The sequence below is a fragment of the Euprymna scolopes genome, chromosome 13 (assembly GCF_053919585.1).
Source record: "Euprymna scolopes isolate OS-2025 chromosome 13, ASM5391958v1, whole genome shotgun sequence".
NCBI lineage: Eukaryota > Metazoa > Mollusca > Cephalopoda > Sepiida > Sepiolidae > Euprymna > Euprymna scolopes.
This window is the reverse complement of record NC_136494.1, coordinates 104,477,943-104,498,686: the sequence shown is the minus strand read 5'-3', so window position 1 is coordinate 104,498,686 and position 20,744 is coordinate 104,477,943. Positions and strand designations below refer to the sequence as shown.

Below are 20,744 nucleotides of genomic sequence, written 5' to 3'. Positions count from 1 at the left end.
TTCTCTATTTCGTCGGAATACTATTTCTATTATTCTCATCATATATATATATATATATATATATTAGATAGATAGATAGATAGAGAGAAACAACATGGTTGACGAGAGCCTAAGATCATTTAGTTTTACCATTAACTGATCCCCTTTATGTTGGGCTTGAAACCGACGGTACTAGGTACTAATGTTTTTCTGAACTTCTGTACAATTAATAAATATATATATATATATATATATATATATATATATATAAAGATAGAGAAAGAAAGTCATCAACAGATAAACATATGGTTTGTACATTACATAAAATATGCTTATTGATAAGAAAATACAAGACTAATTGTGTTGAGTGAGATGTCATGAAGCATGGTTCCCCATTTTCCAACCAGAACTCCTAATAATAACTGATGAATGTCTACAAGATATAATGTGTGAATCACTTGTTGATTTGAAACCGCTGTAACACAATACAATATATAAATCAATATTATGCTCTTATTTTGATTTTTGTTTTTTTAAATGATTAAACATACTGCTGGATTGCTTCCCACTGATCTTTCCAAGATCTTTCTCTCATCTCTACATTAATAAAGTAAAGTCGCATTTTCCCAGTGCAAATTCAATAACACTTCCTATGAAATACTATTCATTTAAGCAATTAGCCAACATCCCGTAGAATGCTTCTAGAAATTCTGCGTTCAAATCAACTTCAGTCAATATTTATCATATCGAACCCGTCCTCCCTCAAACAAACCTTTCAAAGAAAAGATAGCATCAACCTTTACTCTATTATTCTACTAAAACCGCCACTAGAATCACCGAGTGCTAATTTCTATTGTTTCAAAAGTATAGAAACACTGGTTAATTCAGAATAATTACCAAATGTATAAAAATATCAATACATATCTACTTAGAAAATCAACTGTATGCAGCAATTATGGATTTCAAAGTCATTAAAGTTTTCCACGTTCTTCATAGTTGAACTTACCTTTTCTTTTGTGATCTGATTTGTTGCTCTGATATTTACTTTAACAAATAACATGACAATTGCATCTTTAACATCCACTTTGACATTAAACCTACAACCCTACCATGGAATTAAATAATATTCACATGAACTTCATATTCCGAACTGCTTTTAGCAGTGACTAAATTTTCATTTTCCTAAACAAAGAAAATAACAGATTACATTTACGTTACCACTAAACTGTACCAAAACATCATCTTCATATATTAAATATGAAATTAAAACTAGTGATGAGACGATTCCAATATTTTTCCCAATTCTGATACAATTACCGATTCCGATTCTTTATAAATCTGTAAATATTTAATTATAAGGTTATTTACTGTAAAAAAAAAACAAAACAAAAAAAAAAACATGTTAAATGTGCATATATTTTTTCAAATGTAAAAACATACCTGTAGGAGGGGAGTCTATAGATTTTCTATAGACTTTTGTTTAGTGGTAGTTTAAAAATCAGTAAATATTTATTACAAACAGGCACTGAAAGATTTTGTTTTAAACAAAATCGAATAAAAAAAAAAGAGAAAAGATAATTAAAGAAATCATTTTTGGCATCCGAAAATAGACACAAATTTTACAGATTCCAATACCCCCAAAATTCTGATTTTTCAGATTCCAATTAATCGTCGCAACACTAATTAAAACTCTTATTATACATGCATTTTATTCAACCCGATATTTACACTATTTGACACAAACCGCCTTCTGCCGGTGCAAATGTAAATAAACAGCCAGTGTTGCTTTATTACAGACAAGAGTAAATACACCATTCCTTTCTTTGTCTTTTTTTCACAATAATGTCCAACATTTTGCTTATTTGCAACTTAAACAGCAAACATTTTTTTATTGATTTGCTATCCTCCCTCCACAAACGTTTCCATTGTTATAATTTCATCTGGACAAGCTCAAGTACTTTGGTACCATGTTCAAGATTGTGCTCTGCTTCAGTACAGAAGAACTTCTACTTTGATTAATTTGGTAACCGACATTAATTGATTAAAATAACAATATGATAGTTGCAGAGGAATTTTAACCTTTATTAAAGAAAACGTTAAGTTTTTTTTATTATTAATTAATTTTTTTTTTGATGTAACAAAGTTTATAACAATGCTACAAACGATATTTCTTTTTGGATGGGGGACGAGGCTTTGTTTAAAATTAGCTATATGATTGTTTCAGAAGAGTTTGTACTTTTATTCAAAAACAAATGCAACTTTTTGTAATGTAACAAAGTTTATAACATATTAAAAAATGTTATAGTCATTAACATTAAAAAAGCTGCAATAGCCATTTGCTTTTTTATGAAAAAAAATCTTTGTCGTTGCTTTTTTTTTTGTTTTGTTTTTAAATGTTATAACCTTTGTTAAAAAACAATCCTAATTTCCTTAAAAGTTTTAAATCCTCTGCAATTATCGACACATTTTCAGTTTGTCTTTTTTATATTCAAAACTACAATTCTTCTCATTTATGTTAGTTTTAGCATCCAAAATTCTATTTGGAAAAAAAAAAAATGAATCTCTTAGTCAATGATGATTATTTCCTTTGCATTAGTGTCATCAGAACAAACTAAAAAAAATCTCTCATAAATCAGTTGTATAACTTTATCTCTTTTGCTTTTTTCCTTGGTTGTCATGTGATAATATTATGCTGCAAGACCATTCTGGCAAGTTCCATAAAAAAGGGAATTATAAAAAAAACAATAAATAAACAGATAAAAACATAAACCGACAAATGAATAAACAAATAAATAAAAACAAATAAACAAAAAATAAACAACATTTTAAGGTGGTGGATCACATTTCAATATTAATTTAATGTCAAATGATAATCGGATAGTTTCTCAATTTTGAGACGGGAAAATTGAGTTGGTAGTTACTTTTTTCTGTTTTAAATATAAATGAGGAGGGGGGTATATTTAAAATAAATTTTTTAAGAATATTTTTAGAGGATGTAGGCCCTTTTCTGAAATTACTGACCATTTAACAAAAAAAGAGACCATGATGGAAAATTCTCATTTACTCAAGTAAAAGTGATGATAACGATCTGATAATCAATGTTGTATGGCTGTTTGGTTGATGCCAACTCATTTTGTTTTTAACCATTTGAAAAACACTGAAAAAACGATATTTCCTTAATCGAATGAACGCAAGCGGACAGTCAATGGGATTTAACAGACTTTTCTAAGGGAGTCTCATTATTTCACAAACTAAAAATAAAACAGCTAATATCAAATGCATCTGCTGATGACCTAAATACAGACAGTGAAGTAATAAAATTTGTGAACAATGTAGAGAACTTCCCGGTTATGAAAGAGAGTGAGTAGAAAATAATTAGGGAGAAAAAGTTTTGCGACCTTCGCTAACTAAGACGTAGTTTGGATTATGATGCTCTTAGGAATTAATATAAGATTTTTTTCATAAAAGATGAATGTGACTGCAAATATGTGCAAAACCTAAGAAGATAGTGGCTAGTAGTCTGATCATAACAAATTTATATGTAGCGTCTGCAGTTGCAAACCTACTTTCCCCTCCCCCTCTAATGGGAAAAATTACGCCTATTTTATTATGTAAAGAGACAATGAAATAAAACTTTTTACCACATTTGGTCACATATGAAATTTTCAACCTAAGTGGATTAAAATCAAAGATTTACCCCCTCCCTCATTTTTGTAGGATTTATAAGATAAAGACAATACAGCAAATATTGCTAATGTAAAGCAATTTTGAGTTAAGTTGCATTTAAAAAAACCTTTAAATCTTAGAAAGTTGACAAATAAATTTTTGCAAAGGTTTTATTTTGTGCACTTGAAGATTTCTGTTAATAATAGGACTGCAGAGTCAGAAGGTATAAGTTCTGACTACTATAATTCCAAAAACTAATCCCAACTAATTATTTAAAATTTCTCCGGTATTTAGATTGTCTATTGATTATATTTTAGGCAAAAAATTGAAAGTTGTCTCCCTTTAGCTTGAAAGCAAAATCAGATTAAAAACAAATTCCAACACATTTTTGTATTGTTTTTTATGACAACACTTTTGAACGTCGATGTTTAAACACAATAGTTAAGCCAGTAATGAACACACATAGTATCTCCATAGTAAATAGCAGTTATCTATTTTATTATCTGGAGATTCAAACTCTGGTTTCAGCAGTAACACTTTATTCCTACGACAAAAACTTGCTACAAGGGTTGTTCCAAAAGTAATGTCTCCTATTTATTATTCCACCCAAATGGATCAGAGGCAATTGCAAATTGCATTTTTATGATGATTGAACTTGTGCATTGATAACCTGTAAGTTTCATTTCTCTGTCGTAGATATTGATAGTGTGAGATTAAGAAAACAACCCCTGTCACAGATGTGTGTCAGAAGCACAAATGAGTCGTTGAATTCCTGACAAAAGTGCATTGTGAATAGTGGTGAATATATAGAAAAATAAATTCTAAAAGATAAAAAGGTCTCTAGTTTTAATGGTACCACTCCAGTCTTCGTAGCTCTTCAGCATTTTGATTAAAAAATAAAAAAAGGATGCTTCACTTTGGGAATGACCCTCTTACATACAAACTGTACACCAAAGTAAACATAGTAAATTAACATACAAACTCAAATGTGTATAAATAAATACTGCTGTCATATCTGGACAGGAGCTGCTAAAAACAGCCTATCCTGCCTTGACAAAGTACAAAATAGACTTTGTGGTTTGGTGGGGGATGCCCTTTTCTCTTCCCTGCAACCTCTCTCCCACAGAAGAGACGTGGCAAGCCTATCTTTGTTTTATCGTTATTTCCATGGCAGGTGCTCGTCTGAACTCCAATCTCTGGTCCCCCCTCGCCAATCCTTTACGAAAAACACCCATCTAGCTGAATCCACTGTCAAAAACTTTCCACACTCTTTATCTATGCCTAAATCAAAATGTAGAGTCCATGAACAAAGCTTCTTTCTTCTTAGAACTGCACACCTGTGGAACTGTTCCGTCTGCCTGCTTCTCTCCTGACTACAACTTGGAGGTCTTCAAGTTCAACGTAAACAAATTCTGATGAAACGCCCACTTAAGTAGACACTTTAAATATCCACACTAATGTACTGTACTTACAATAACCCTTATCCCTGAGTGGCTTCCAGGCCTTGATAAGTGGTGACCACCTTGTAAAAAAAAAAAAAAAAGTCAGTCGTAAGACAATACAAGGATGGGTCAAGTTTTATTAAGGTCTTACTTCTCCATAGTGTATTTTCAAAGAAACGTTGATAACTCAACAACTATCTAATCAAGCTGAAATTGTGCATGGTGTTACTGTTATCAAACAGCATCAGATCCATACGTTAATTTGGATAAATCGGAAGTTAAAATTCTGTCAACAATTTTAACTTGACAGAACTTTTTAAAGTCATAGTCATATAGTATATGGGACTTCATTGGCTACACTATGGGCCACGTAGAGAATCTTTACAATGAACAACATAAGTTATCACCAAAAGTGTGAATTACACCTAGATATATGCAAATTATATCAGACTGATATTTTGATTAAAATGATTATTCAAGAAATGCAGACAGTAGGTTGTACACAAACAGGGACTAACTCGACTGAAAACATAACCTCCTTAATAAAAAAAAAATAACAAAAACAGTAATAAAAGTCAAATTCAAAAAATAAAAATATTATCACATGAACTAATGGCATAACCATGTTATTCAAATATGCTAATTTTTGTGCTTCTTTAAAATAGTATTAGTGCAGACATGGTCACAACAGATCCAATATGATTTAAACACAGCATATCAGATTTCATAATCTGGAACAGACAATCGATCCATCAATTTCTTGATAGGCAAACATTAAATTTGACTTTCGTAACAGTCTCCCATACACAAAAAAAAAGTCACATTCTGTTATTGGAAAAAGTGGAATTCACTCTTCCTATCCAGTAATTACCAAACTACTAATGACCGTCAAACAAAGCACTTCCTTTTAAGCAACTTCCTGTTAACCTTTAACCTTTGCTTTATGAATATCTCCCACCGTCTCTCCTCAATACATTATATTCCCCCATTAGCTGATTGGCTGCTAATCTACTAATCAAAATACATTCATAAACAATTACACAGGATTGATTTTTATTCTATTAAAATAAAATTTTTTAAAAAGTGCATATGCTCCCAAACTTCTTGACAGAATTTCTAAACTTTACATGATTTTATTCTTGAGAAACTAAACATTAATAGTACAACTGTCAATAAAAAAAACAAATAATAGTCACTTGAAAGTACTGGTCAGAATTACACTAAATTTTGTATGAATGGCCCTTGGGATGTCATGGTTACATACTAATAATTATAAACACTAATATGTTTCAAACTATTAATAGAATTGCACCAAATTCAGGATAAAAAACATTAGGGATTGTTAACTGTAATGCTTAAATAAAGCTTCAGCTGTAGAAGCTAAACTAAAAGTCACCCGTTCAGCGGCTAATACATATATATATATATATATCTTCTATATATATAAAAGCCAAACGTCTGTGTGTATGTATGTTTGTTTGTAACGCTAAAACTTTTGAAAGACGGAACCAAACTTGACAAATTTGGTATCATATCGAAGCCCCATCACCCGGATGACAAATATCGAAATTTCACGTCAAACGGACCACTAGAAGTTGGTCAACTGATCAGTTATCTCCGAGGGGGGCCCCCAAAAAACCTGTCATTATCTATATATATAAAAGACAAATGTTTGTTTGTTTGTAACATTAAAACTTGAGATGAAAGATTCCTCTCCCCTAAGAATAAAACATATGTTCAATATCTGCTTTTGTTTTTTCATTGTTTATACGGTCCCGAGCAACGCCGGGTAGCCCTGCTAGTATATATATATAAGTGAAATTGTGTGTGTGTGTGTGTGTGTACATTTCCCTACCAAACTACTCTGTCAATTTTCAGTCTACAGACTCGAGATTTGACAAAAGGGGTATTGAGATTTGGGAAAATCTTTTTAATCAGTTTTTGGTCGGAAATTTGGCTGTCATGGAGTCAAAGTTCAACAATTTGACCTTTGAAAATTCTACCAAACACCTCTGCCAATTTTGGGTCTAAACACTTGAGATTTTAGATATAAGTTACTTGGACATGGATCAAACTTTTTAATTTGATTTGAGCCCAAAACAATTAATGTTAAGGCATCAAAATTGGAGTCAAAGTTTTAAAAAATTTGACTTCTGTGGTCTCTACCAAATTACTCAGCTAATCTTTGGTCTAAACATTTGAAATTTTACATAAAGTGTATTCAGATATAGGGCCAGCTTTTGAATCAGTTTTTAGCCTAGAATTTGGCTGCCAAGGGGTTAAAATTCAAAAGATTTGACCTTTATGGTCTCTAACAAACTATTCAGCCAATTTTGGGTCTAAGCATTTGAAATTTTTCATAAAGGGTATTCAGACGTGAAGCAAGCTTTTTAATCAGTTTTTGGGCGAAAATTTGACTGCCAAGAGATCAAAGTTGAAAGAGTTAACCTTTGCAGACTGTACCAAACTCCTCCACCAATTTTGGGTCTAAACACTTGAAATTTTAGATGTAGGTTACCCGGACACAAGTCAAACTTTTTAATATATCTTCTATAATATAAAGCTGAATGTGTGTGTCTGGTCATGAATAGGCTCCTATATGGTTGACTATTTTAAAAAACTGATTACATATAATGATAGAAGATGTATTGAGACACAGGAATGGGTATGTTTGATCTGGCAGAACGGCGGTTCAATAAAATTGTGGGGTCTGCGTTCGCGCCTGGTCCACAGAGTATGGAAATAATTAAAAAATTAAAAAAAAAAATGTTTACAAGTGTTTTTGATATAGATGTACATAATACTTTAATAAGTATGTTTTAACTTAAATAGGGATGGTATAATAAAATTGTGGGGTCTGCGTTCACGTCTGGCCTCCATAGAATGGAAATAGGCACAAACTTTAATAAAGACTTTTCATATCTATCTGCGTAAGTATACTTTGATAATTATGTTTCAGTTTGAAGAAATATGATATAATAAAATTATGGGATGTCCATTTGCACCTGGCCTCCATAGAATGGAAATGTCACAAAGTTTAACAAGGTTTTTTAATATAGATCCACAGAATATTGTGATAAGTGTTTCAGTGTGAACAGGTATGGTATAATAAATTATGGGGTTTATCTATTTTATTTTTACTTTCATCATATTTTGCTTTGGTTTTGATACCCCCAAATTCAACCCAATTTACAACCCTTCCTTTTCATAATCTATCATACTTTCATAAATCAGAGTCCATTTTCTGTAGGCTGTTTTTGAACCCAGTCAACGATGGATACTTTTCCTAGTATATATATATATATATATATATATATATATATATATATATATATGCACATAAAGTTATGAACAGAACATAGGGCCCGAGCAAAGCCAGGCTGAACTGCTAGTATATATATAGATATTAAAAATTAAATTCTCTTTATTCCTTTAGAGATTTATTAAAACAGAAGTTCAAATAACAAAAAAGAGAATTAAAAAATTTTTTAAATAATTTATCAGTAGTAAATGGCCGATTATTTCTGATAAGAAAAACAACTTTTTCCTTTACATCTTTCTGCAACCTAACACAACAGGTTCAGACATATCAGTGGACAGCCAAAGACCTGGAAAAAAAAATAAATAAGGAGGACTTGGCCAAGTCCTCAGGATAACAAGTGATAGACTTTCGACAGTAAAATTGTGATTGGTTAATCATCTCATGTGACCTTCCGCAGGACCATCATACATAGGTTGCTGCAGTTCCGGGCTCAACCAGATCTATACTGTCTGTCCTATTCCTTGAGTCATTCTAACTTGGGGAGCATGTGAAATAAATAATGAAAACAATATAACTTATGTACTTTGTGTGCAAAATTAATTATGGAACAGTCACTAAATTAACTTGTATTTTTATTATATACATTTTTATGGTATATTTAATGTAAATAGTTACTGGAAAAGTTTCAATAACTTGATAATTAACCCTTTTTATGTTTTTGCTGCCCTTTATTTACTGCAGTCCTTGATTCAAAAAGAAAAAAGGAGAGGAGGTCAAAAGAATATTCCACCTACTGCTAGCAGAGGCAACAGAACCTATCAACCCATTTTTCTTTCAATGTGCAAAAATAGTTACAAATGACACCTGTAATAACAAATGTCAATAACAATATTAGAGAGGGAACTGGCTGAAAGATATGACTTTCTCACCCGTCAAAAAATTAAAAAAAAAAAAAGTTTCAGACAAAGATTGCTGAGCTAGACTTTCCACCTCTGATCAATGAATAAGCTATTTATTCGGCCTCTTAATTGTTTGTATACAAACAAAAAGAGGTAAAACAAAAAGTTATTAATAACTATATCCATAAAAATACTTGACTTTTTAGCCTTTTAAAAACAGGCAAAAGTTACAGCCCACTGACTAAGAATTAGTACTTTATACCAAATTGATGGTCGAATATGGTTAAATTTGTGCTCATTTTTGCATTAAATACTAATCTTTATTGGTTCTTAGCTGTGTATCAACTACCATAATATTTAGTTTCCTGCACTTCATCATAAAGGTCTATACAAAAATTCAGTCAAATTGGCCCAGTAGTTTCTGAGAAAAAGTGAAATAGACAAATAGACAGACTAAGAAAAATATAATTTAGATAACTAGATGTTTTTATGCTCACAAATAATATACAAAATGTATATGTTAGAAATGGCTAATGTGTAGATATGTGAAAAAGGTGGACTTACCAAGACATGTAAAACGAACTGCAAGTCACAGAACTTATCTGAGCGTGACTATATAAGTAGCTCAAAAGCACTTTGACAGAACTAGTCTGGAGTTGAAGAGATGACTGTATGTCCAGGTGCTAGTCTGGACGAAACCAGGAACAGTAGACAAACAAATGTCACTTTACTGACAAAGACCCCAAAAGAAGTCAAAAGAAAGAGATAATGGTAAACATGTAGGAAAGAGGAAATGGATGTGTCAAAACTTTTATATCTATGACCACATTACTAAATTGATTAATGGTTGACCGTCTCAGTCAAATGATCTAGGACCCCATGCATTATTAAAAAGAGACCCCAACAAATGTATACATTTTCCCTTTTAAAAGGCCATAAATTAGCATGCATATGTTTGTTTTTTTTTAATTCTGATTACATTTTAATTGAAATTCAATGTTCAACGAATCAATGAAAACCAAAATCAAAGAAAAAGTTCAGATTAGACAAAAGAGAAAACCAAGAGATTTTGTTTTGAAACCAAGAAGAGGAAGAGGAATAGGTTTAATAAATCAACAGAACAGATAAGGAATAATTATGAAAAAAAAAAAAAAAAAAAAAAATCACCCAAGTATGACCAAATTTCAATGAAAATCTCTTCAAAATTAGAACATTTTTCAGTTACATGTATTACTTTTAGATTTGTAAACATCTTTTCAAGTTTTTAAAAATGTTTCTGAATTTTTGATAAGAGGATTGGTAATTGGTATTATTCGGATTATTGTTCTCATCTTGAGTGTTATTTGCACAGGGTTTCGGCCAACATAACCTCTGACCTTCTGGAATCTGCATGGAATTTCGAATGGAGCCCTTTATTTAATCCATGGGAGTAGCATGTTTTCGTTCAGCCAGACATCGCCAGATAAAAGTCTTAAGTAAATCACACTTACAATGTAGTCTAATAGATAAAGTACTAGATAAAATTCAGTTGTAAGTGACACTCTTCTGGAGGTTGAAGGTTCAATCCTCAGTGAATAATACAATTGTAAAGCACTTAAGATTCCTATTCAGTCATGGTGGATGAAACAAGAGCATGCTTCTCTCATGGATTAAATAAAGGTCCTGTTCGAAATTCCAAACAGATTCTGAATAATCAAAAGGTTTTCCAAATGTTGAGAACATTTTTCTTCAGAATATAAAAAAGTATTTTTAAAATGCATCAAACTGTTCAAGATGTTTTCAAAAGTGAGAGATATAAGAGGAATGGGTGAGGATGCATTCAATAGAAACCAGCTTTTCCAATTACTCGGATCAAAAACTATTCATAATCATATTATTTGGATTCATCAAACTACTGTTCTCATCTTGAGTGTGATTTTCACAACATTTCGGTCAATGTAATCTCCGACCTTCTTCAGATGTATCTTGTCGAACTCTGGAATGTTTCTGTTGAACTCAGGAATTTGGACGGAATTTCAAACGGAACTCTCTATTTACTTCAGAGGAGTGGCATGCTTTTGTTCCATCACATATGATTGGATAGAGGTCCTAAGTAATTCACAATTGTATTTTTTGGTTGCCAATACTGAGAATTGAATCTTCAACTTTCAGGAGAATATGACTTTTACAATTGATTTTTTTCCAAGTACTCTAACCACTGTGCCATGGGTCCTTGAAACATGTTCATAATCAATTGAAACTGCCAGAATGGTAGTTGGGAATTTATCACTCTCAAAATATTTAAATTTAAATTTAACAGAAAACAATCAGGTGGAATCAGAAATATTTTTTACAAAAACAGTTCAGGTAAAACTGTTTAACAAAACGTTAATATTGAACAAAAAAAACAAAAAAAACATTTTAAACAATTGAATAAAATGTTAACAGATTTCTGTATTTACAATATATATCTCAATGAAACTATTTACAGTGATACCTCGGTTGTCGAACGTTTGGGTGGTCAAACAACTGTGTTTGAACCATAAGTTGGTGATTTTCTTGCCTCAGTAGTCGAACAAAATTTCAGAGTTTGAACCACCAGCAGTGGTGTTCCTCAATGGAACATTGTAATTCATATTGGTCGCAATACTTTTAAAGTGTAGTGTGCGCTTGTGCAAAGGAATATGAAATGGCAAAATTAACTATAAGTACTATTTTAAGCATAAAATTTCTATTAAAGCTAGTGATGTAGCTAAGGTGTGATTACAATTACTAAACAAAGGCCACAGTTACTAGAGGAAGTAGAAAAGTTAAATTGTATTTACATAAAGCAAATGGCGTTAGCTGGAAACAATGTAAGTGAGGAACTTCTGTGCAAAAAAACGAAACATATTGGTAAATTTAAGAAGCTTTACACAAAGTTTTTGTTTAGATGATGCTCTGAGGTAACCAATGACATCAAATTGACCCTATGTGATTTCTAGAGAAATCATTTTAATATCGTCAATAGCACAATTCTTATTCATAAACATGGTTTGATGTTTCTTATAGGACCATGGATTCTGCTTGGCGAAAATTGTGGCCTGATTGTGTTACAGAATGTGAATTTGAAGGGTTTGACGATAGTGTGGGTCTCAGTAAGGAGGCTGCTTCTGTGGAAGCTGAAGTAATTATGGAGAATATTGTAGATTTGGAGGTGGACACCCATGATGTTGAGGAACTACTGGAAGAGCATGCATCTCAGCTAACAGAATTTCATCTTCAAAATGAACTGGAAAATAAATTTGTTGAGAAGGAACATTCAGAGGAAGAGGAATGGAAGGAGGATGAAAGAAATATGCAACAAGTGGAATTATATCCAAGCCTTTGTGGTTAAATATCACCCAGATGTCGCTACAACCAGGAGACATGTAGACATTTTTTATGACAATGTCATATGCCATTTTCGCAAAGTGTTGGACAATAGAAAAAAACAAGTTTCATTGGATAAATATTTTAAACATAAAAAACATCCCGTTCGGGTATCATCTTCATCCAAGAAATTTGCCAAAGAGAGAATCCAGATTACAATTTGCCTTCTGTCTTGATGGAAGCAGATTCTCCTTTCATGCAGTAACATCTCTATCCCTCCCTTCATCCATCCACTTGCACCATCAGCTGACCATTGAAAGGTAAGCAATAAAAACAGTTTAATTGGAATTACATACATTTTATTCTCTTAGTGCATGTATAGATTATATTATTGTAATCATTTGAATATATGTTTATTGGTGATTTTCTGTGCAATTAAATGTATAAAATTCTCAAAGTTTACACATAAAAATGGGCTTTTAAACTCTGAAACCAATAAATTCTATTTCAATTAATTTTAGGGGGAAATATCATTTTGGTTGTCGAATATTTTGATGTTTGAACAAACATCTGGAACGAATTATGGTCGAGTATCGAGGTATCACTGTATATCAATTAAACAATATATTTACTAGACATGAGAACTGGAAATTTTGATAAAAATTTACACATTACAAAAGAAATTATTTTATCTATTTCAGAAAATCATTCAACCATTAGTTTAATTAAAAAAAAAAAAGCACACAATTTGAATTTCCTATTATAAAACAAAAAAAAAAACCGAAATAATTGAACAGAAGCATGAACAATAAATGAAAAACAATGAATTAAAAATGGATCTAAAGTATCAATTCTGTAGTGTATTTTAAGACAACAGATTGATAGAGTAATAACAGACAATGCAATAAAGTCACAATGCAACGGACAAAATGGGCAAATTACTAAACCACAAACACTAACAGCACGTGACTCAACAACAACAACAGACCAACATAACCTCCGACAGAGAGTCTGTCAAATATGTTGCAGGGATTCAAAAGTGTCCATTTTTATAAAGCCTCAGACTGACTGGCTGTTTCTGAATGTACTAAGGAGAAATTTGCATACATATTTACTCAAAAGGAGAATTTATTTTAGTGATGATGCCCAACACACACAAGTTATGGAGTCGATTGAAAGAAATTCTACCAGATTTTAGTCTGTTAAAAAAATAAATAAATTACTAACTCCTCTTTTAAATCACTTTGAAATATGGGGTCTAATTAGATTACCAAAGTTAACCCCAACCAAGTCTATTTAGTACTATTTTTTTCTTTAATTCACTTAAAACAAAGATAAATTGCCACTGAAAGTGTAAGGGACTACTGCAGTAACAGGCATATCTACAGGGGACAACCTGGATGGAAAATTTAGCAGCAAGATGTTTTACATTGCATTTAAATTTTTGCTTGTAAATTTGGTTAGGGAAACGGTGAGCAGAAATGAAATTTCAAAGGCAGTACAGTGAAAGAGTGAGATTTTGTTACAAGTTTAGTGGATTAGAAGTATTTTGTTGCAGTATGTTCATCAGAACACACTCCATAGAAATACTTGTAAAATAAGCATAAGGAAGCAGCACTACAATGATGGGACTGGAGATGGTGTTTGGCAGACAGTACAGGGCCTATTATGTTAGAAATTCCTTTTTTACATCTTATTCCAAAAAGGAGAGACCAAAAGTAAAACATCCCCATCAGACTTGCTGGAAGTATAAATGGTGACAGACTAGTAGCCTGTTATGGGTTGAAGTCATTTATTCTAAATCAATATAATAGACCTGGATTAAACACTTGGCATATAAGCCTTAAGGGTTAGGCTGACATAAGAAAACCAAACGAAAAGAAAGCGGAAAAAAAAAAGAAAAAAAAAACTAAAATATTGCTTCCACTCTTTTTCTTTTAAATTTGATCATTTTATTTTATCGGACATCATATCATACTGAATGCCAGAAAATCATCCGCTATCGAGAGATCCTTTGAAGATTCTAATTTTCCCTTCAAATGCAATTGTTTGTATTTCTCCTGCACCAGGTATATTCGCCAATTAGTTTTGGAAATTGTTTTTCTCGAATCCAGCTGCACCTACAATTACTGAAATGATTGAGATCTTCCTAAAATTAAAGTTTCTTTTCATATTGTACATAAGACATTTGTATTTCGTTATCTCCTCTCTCTCGGCTCTGTTTAAGCCAGCATCATTGAGTACACTGACATACTAGTTCTCTCTCTTATCCTATATCACCAAGTTTGACAGCTCCGTTTTTTTAGCACCTAACTGCAGTAATTTTATAGCCATTTTTTAATGTGTAAAAATAAGAGTTTTATATTGCAAATTTCTTTAATAGCTATGGAATATTTAATGAGAGTCAACGTGTTTTAAAAAGCGTGAAAATGTATGTCAATTTAATAAGGTTATCAAGTGATAAGGTCATAAATGATAAAGCTTTCATTGTTAGCAGTGGAAAACAATGAAACAGGACTGGATCTTATTTTTAGATTGTCACAAGTTTGTTAGAGTTGAAGAGGCAGCCGTAGTTACAATAAATCTATCACAATTGAATTAAAGCCAAATCAAGAAAAAAGTACAAAAAATAAACCAAAAAAATAAAAAATTATTTTTCTGAATCTCAGGTGCTCAACAAGTAATTTTAGTTATGTCAGGAATTCTGTATGTATGTATGTACGTATGTATGCAAGTCTACAAACTTCTAAACGAGAAGATTGCAAGTATTTTATAAAAAACTAATATTTTAACACGTGATGGAAAAAAAATATCTGCTGATTTTTCAAACGAAAAATGGAAATTCATTTTTATAAAACAAAACAGATCTTTGAGTTTTTTTGTTTATTTTTTCAAGCAGATAAAAGAATGTAAATATTTGTTCAAAATAGAATAGTGTTCAATATCGAGTAATGAAATCTGCTGAAGGAGTTAGAGTAATTCCTATGTACAATAACATAAAAAGAATAAATTCTTTAAATGTAAAATTTAAGATATAATGAGTTGTGTATTAATATTTTCACTTTAACTTTACTAGTTTCAATCACCAATGCTATCATCAGGAGAAAAAAAATTATATCGTACCAGTAGTAGCATCAAGCTGGAACAGAATTTTGTAGCTTTCATTTTTTTTTTATAATATGTAGTACATTTTGGATCAGTTAGAAATCAATAGACCCATCAGTATCATATTAACCTCTAATTTTGAGGTGCTTTTTTCTTAGAAGTTTTCGAATTTATGAAATGTATACATGTACATGAACATGTATAGAGAGATATTTATTTATATGTTACAGAAAATCAAAGCATCAGTACCATCGGTTTCAAATCTAATCATTTTCCAGGAAGACAGAATAACAGAGGCCGAAGGAAGTTTTGACACAGGCAAGCAACTATAAATCTTCCTTGTTTAGATTTGAAATGGAGGCTACAGATGTTGTTCTGATTTTCTGTAATACTTATATGAATAAATATTACACTTATTTTTTAATTTTTCTTAATAATCGACCACCTCTACTGGGGGTCCTCTCCAACTAACCTTATATATAATCTTAGTTTCTCAACCTTCAAAACTATATTAAAAAAAAAAAAAACAAAAAAAAAACTTAATCTCAAATCCATCAATGGAAAATTATTTTGCTGGTAAGTTAATTAATCTCTTGCAATGACTATTTGTTCGCTTCCAAGAATTCACACTAATCTTAATATTATTTTAGGGATCATCAGTTGTTTACCATGAAAATCTGTTTCATGGATTTAAAAACAAAACAGTATATTAAATCATGGCTACCCAGCAGTGTTAATTAAACACCACCTACCTTAAAAAACGTTCTAGATATTGAATCTTGTCTCTTTCATTATATATATATATATATATATATATATATATATATATATACATACATACACACACACACACAATTGAATAAAATAAATAGAAATATTAGTCACAACCGTTTCATTGGATATGAAGATAGAATCTGAAATCAAAACAGCATAAAACCACAACAATTGTACATTAATTTATTTACCATCGTTAAATTCTTAAATTACGTTTAAAGCATAAAATTCAGTTATTATCTCATTTTTTATACAATAAAAACAACAAAAAAATGATCAGAAAAAGTTTAATATAGCAAAAAATTAAACTAATCATTCAAGGCATTATGTTCAGTGTATCTTTTTTTTTCAGGAATTAAGTTAATTTTTTAAATAAATTAAAAGTGATCATTTAAATATTAAAAAATCTGCAGGCAATAAAAAATGAAGGAATTACAAAACTAAAAGATCATTTCTAGTTAAAATGATTTAAAAGTTTTCTAAATGGAACAGGTTAATGGTTGGGGTGAACATTTTATTTTTCAAATAATGGATTGTGGAAAAGACTAAGAAGAGTAGCAAGAATTTCGAAGAAAAGGCTAAGAAAAAGAAGAAAAGGCTAAGAAGAAGAAAGAGAAAACAATAAACAAGTATTCATTTCTGAATGAAATCATGCAGAAAGACTAAGTGCTGTGGGAGAAAAGTTAAAGAAAAAAACAACAGTTAAAAAAAAAACAATAATAAAGTAAGGCATAGATACCCCACTTCGCTCGGATGGTGACAGCAAGGCCTAGAAAAAGAAGTAAACATCTTAACAATATTCTAAAATCAGAAAAGGAGAGCACAGAGCAGAAATAGAGAGCAGAAAAAGAGAACAGAAAAAGAGAAAGCTTTTTATTAAATTTCTGAAGAGAACAATCAAATATGGCTATCAAAATGTCATGAAATAAGAAAACATTTCAATTGTGAAAGACATTCAAAAGAGATCACATGCCTTATTTTTTTATGAATAGATACAAATAGACAAACATGGGCCACAAACTCAGAAACAGTCATCTCAGTGTTATTACCAACGAGAATTGCATCAACTGCAGGTGGGAGAGGGAAGGTAGAAGTTTCTTCCACATTCATAGATGAGAGTGAGGGGGTGGGGTCAAGGTGGTGCGGCAGCAGAATTTTCTTCCCTTCTCTGGAGAGGAACTAGAGTAAACCCTGCTGACCTTAAAATTGATTATCTTCCTGTTCACATTTTGCTTGAAGGTCAAGTTCAGTACTGCTGAATGCAAAGGCAAGGAACGTGTGAAAGACACATTTATGTAACATATTAAACTTTGAGGAAAGTATTTCTGGTGAAAATGGTGTTCTGTCAGCCACAAAAAAAAAGTCAGGAGAGGTGTATTTAAAAATTGACGTTAGTCCAAGTATTTTAAAACCACTATATATAATATACATCACTAAAGTATTGGGTCTCAAATTTGTTTTGCCTAATCCAGCAGTTGCAAACCTTTTGGACTTCATGTATTGCTAAATTTATACATTGTAAATACAATAATAGGAAAACTTATTAATATGAAACGCACCCATTAAAAAAAAGTTAAAGTATCATTTTTTTAAAAGTTAAATAAACTAAAAAGCGTTTCAGAATTTTGGAGATGAGGATTGATAATTCGTATTATTTGGACCACTGTCCTCATCTTGAGTTCTATTTTCAGAACAACACTGTGTTATGGAGAGGCAAGGTGCAAATGAACTCAAAATCCGGGCCAACAAAAATGGTTGGTTGCTGGTTGTTTTTGTTTTACGGCATATCAACCTTTTTCAGGTTATTTAATGTCGAATCTAGTTATTTTGAGGAACGATTTTTAATGGAGTATATTTGTTTTTTAAGTCGGATTCTATTTAACCCATAGTTGGGACCCTAACAGGTACTACCACTCCGGGTCAGAGTTGACCTGGGAGCAATGGCAATTAAAGGGTGGCTCCACACTCCCCAAGGCCTGCAAGGTGGGGCCTCACCATCGGATATAGTGTTAGGTCATATCCAGGACCAACAAAAATGGAACCCGGGAATTGGATGACCTGGTCCTATGACGCAAGTCGTTTTCTGGGTCAAGCGGTTGAATGAACTTAAATGGGATGACCTGGAGATGACGTAATTCAGTCGCAGGTAAGACCAAAAACATACGCCAGGCTGGTCAAAATATGGGTCAATGACGTCAATTGGTTTATGGGTTACCAGGTCGAAAGTCCATAAAAGTGAGATGTTAAACAAAAACAAGGAGAGATGCGAAGACAGAAAACGAGACACAGACGACGAGGAACTGCCTGTCCCATTTACAACCACACCTCTTCCACCACCGCCGTATTGTGTATATATGAATGTTTACTAAATAAACCAAGTTTGTTTTATAACAAAGTGTCTCGTTATTCATTGATAAATGAACAGTGGTCATTTCAATCTAGACGATTTAGAACATATGTATAACTGTCAGCGTCAATGTCAAACGCACCATCTCTCAGTCTATCTATCAAGATATTCAAAAATCTCTTATAGTTAAATTACAGGCTTGGTGCTCATGTAGTAGAATGTACCCTGTCTCTAGATGAAACACTAAGACTCTTCCTAAGACGAACAACAATAACAATACAGAATATACATCGTCTTCATACCACCCAGTATATAACATCTGAATAATCCCAAATAGTATGAAATTGAAAAACATTACCAACTTTTAGCATATTTGCTCCATAGGTTGGGTGAAATCAATTTATGGAATTTTATGCTCACATGACTTTGCTATAGGACGAAATGCTGTAAGGTCTTGAACATATGTACCATGCATAACAAGGGGTGGGGCAAGCATCTGCCCCTTTTACTCCTGTTTTAAAAGTGCCCTTTTCAGAGGAATGTATTATAGACTTATGCCCCACCGAGACATTTTTTTTTTTTTCACTTGAGCATCTGCCCTGAAAAGTTCTCTGCACGTCACTGATGCAAAATACATTTTGTTATTTGTCAATAAATCTGAAGCTTCCTAAAAATTGAAATGATGCCCCAATCATGTCTGTGAACCAGCAGTTAGTAACCATTGACCTAGACGACTGGTCTAAATAAAACAAAAATGCATCCAATTCTGAAGAGGAGTGCATTTAAAAATCTTCAGTTAGTATTGAAAATGCAATTACAGATTTATGCATGACAGACTAATGAACGGACACACAAATTAACAGAACCTTTTATAGAGATCTGTGGCTGCATAAAATGCTTTCAATTCCTCCTCACAGATTTAGTTAAATCTGCATGCTTAGTAAAGAAATTATCATTTCAAACTTAAAAATTTAACTGACATATTTTTCAATAAAAATAAATCTAACATACACAATTGATCTAGTTTCAGTGCTGTTTTTTTGGACTACCACCATCAAGAATTAAAGAAAGTTATTGATTTTTTTCTGAACCCCACATGCACTAATTTGGTCTTCAGTTACCCTAAGTGAACGAATATCAGAACATTTTCTTTACCATAACCAACGCAAGATCATACAGTCCTAGTGACATATGGCCGAGTGGTCCTAGACGTTGTATCAAAAGTTTACAGTTACCCAAAGTTCAATCCTGAACGAAGGCAGTGAAGAGTAACATTCAAAACAGAGAATCAGCAACTATGTCCCAGAGCCTAGCTGGAGTCCGAACACGGTACCCCCGTAATAATAGTAATAAAGTGTTGGGTTTGAGACTCCTTACAAACGGTTCCCCAATTCGATACAAAAAATCTGATGAAGGCCGGAGGGCAAAACGGCTGAAACGTTATGACTATAACAACCAAAATGAGGAAGTCAGTCCGACAATCTCAATAAAAGATCATGCAGAATCAGAATATGCAAAGTTTCTGAGTTTTAGCTGATTAGACAGAAATATGATTTTCCTTATATAAAATACAGATACTCCAAATTTTTTAGAAACTTAAAGAAAAAAAAACTATAGAATGCATCAAATGGTGAAAGTAGTTATTTTATATTTTCAAACGTATTTTGTTTCTGTTTTAAACATGTATTTTATGATCATTGCATTAAAACATCTATTAAACTTTAATTTCAAATAATAATTTATATTTTCATTAGATGCAAATATGACCTAAGAGCTAATGAGTTTGAAAATGTAAACTGTTTCTTAAAAAATTTGAATAAAAGTTGTGTGTTGACACACACACACACACACACACACTCTGTAGCAATCCTTGCATTGACTGTGTGTTATCAACAGGTCTAAGTTTGTATGGTAGTCTAAACATTCAGTTTGCAAATCAC

General features: G+C 31.9%; 1 protein-coding gene across 4 annotated transcripts in view; it reads right to left on the bottom strand.

The window, feature by feature from the left end:
• The window catches only part of LOC145292136 (vesicle transport protein SFT2B-like), an 84,450-nt gene that overhangs the window by 29,573 nt on the left and 34,133 nt on the right, over positions 1–20,744 (bottom strand). For 2 of the 4 annotated variants that reach the window (XM_080138253.1, XM_080138254.1), the window contains exon 2: positions 17,197–17,226. The exons of the other annotated variants lie outside the window; for them this stretch is intronic. In XM_080138253.1, the coding sequence (XP_079994379.1) occupies positions 17,197–17,226 (30 nt within the window). The remainder of the gene's footprint in view (positions 1–17,196; positions 17,227–20,744) is intronic. 4 annotated transcript variants of the gene reach the window in all.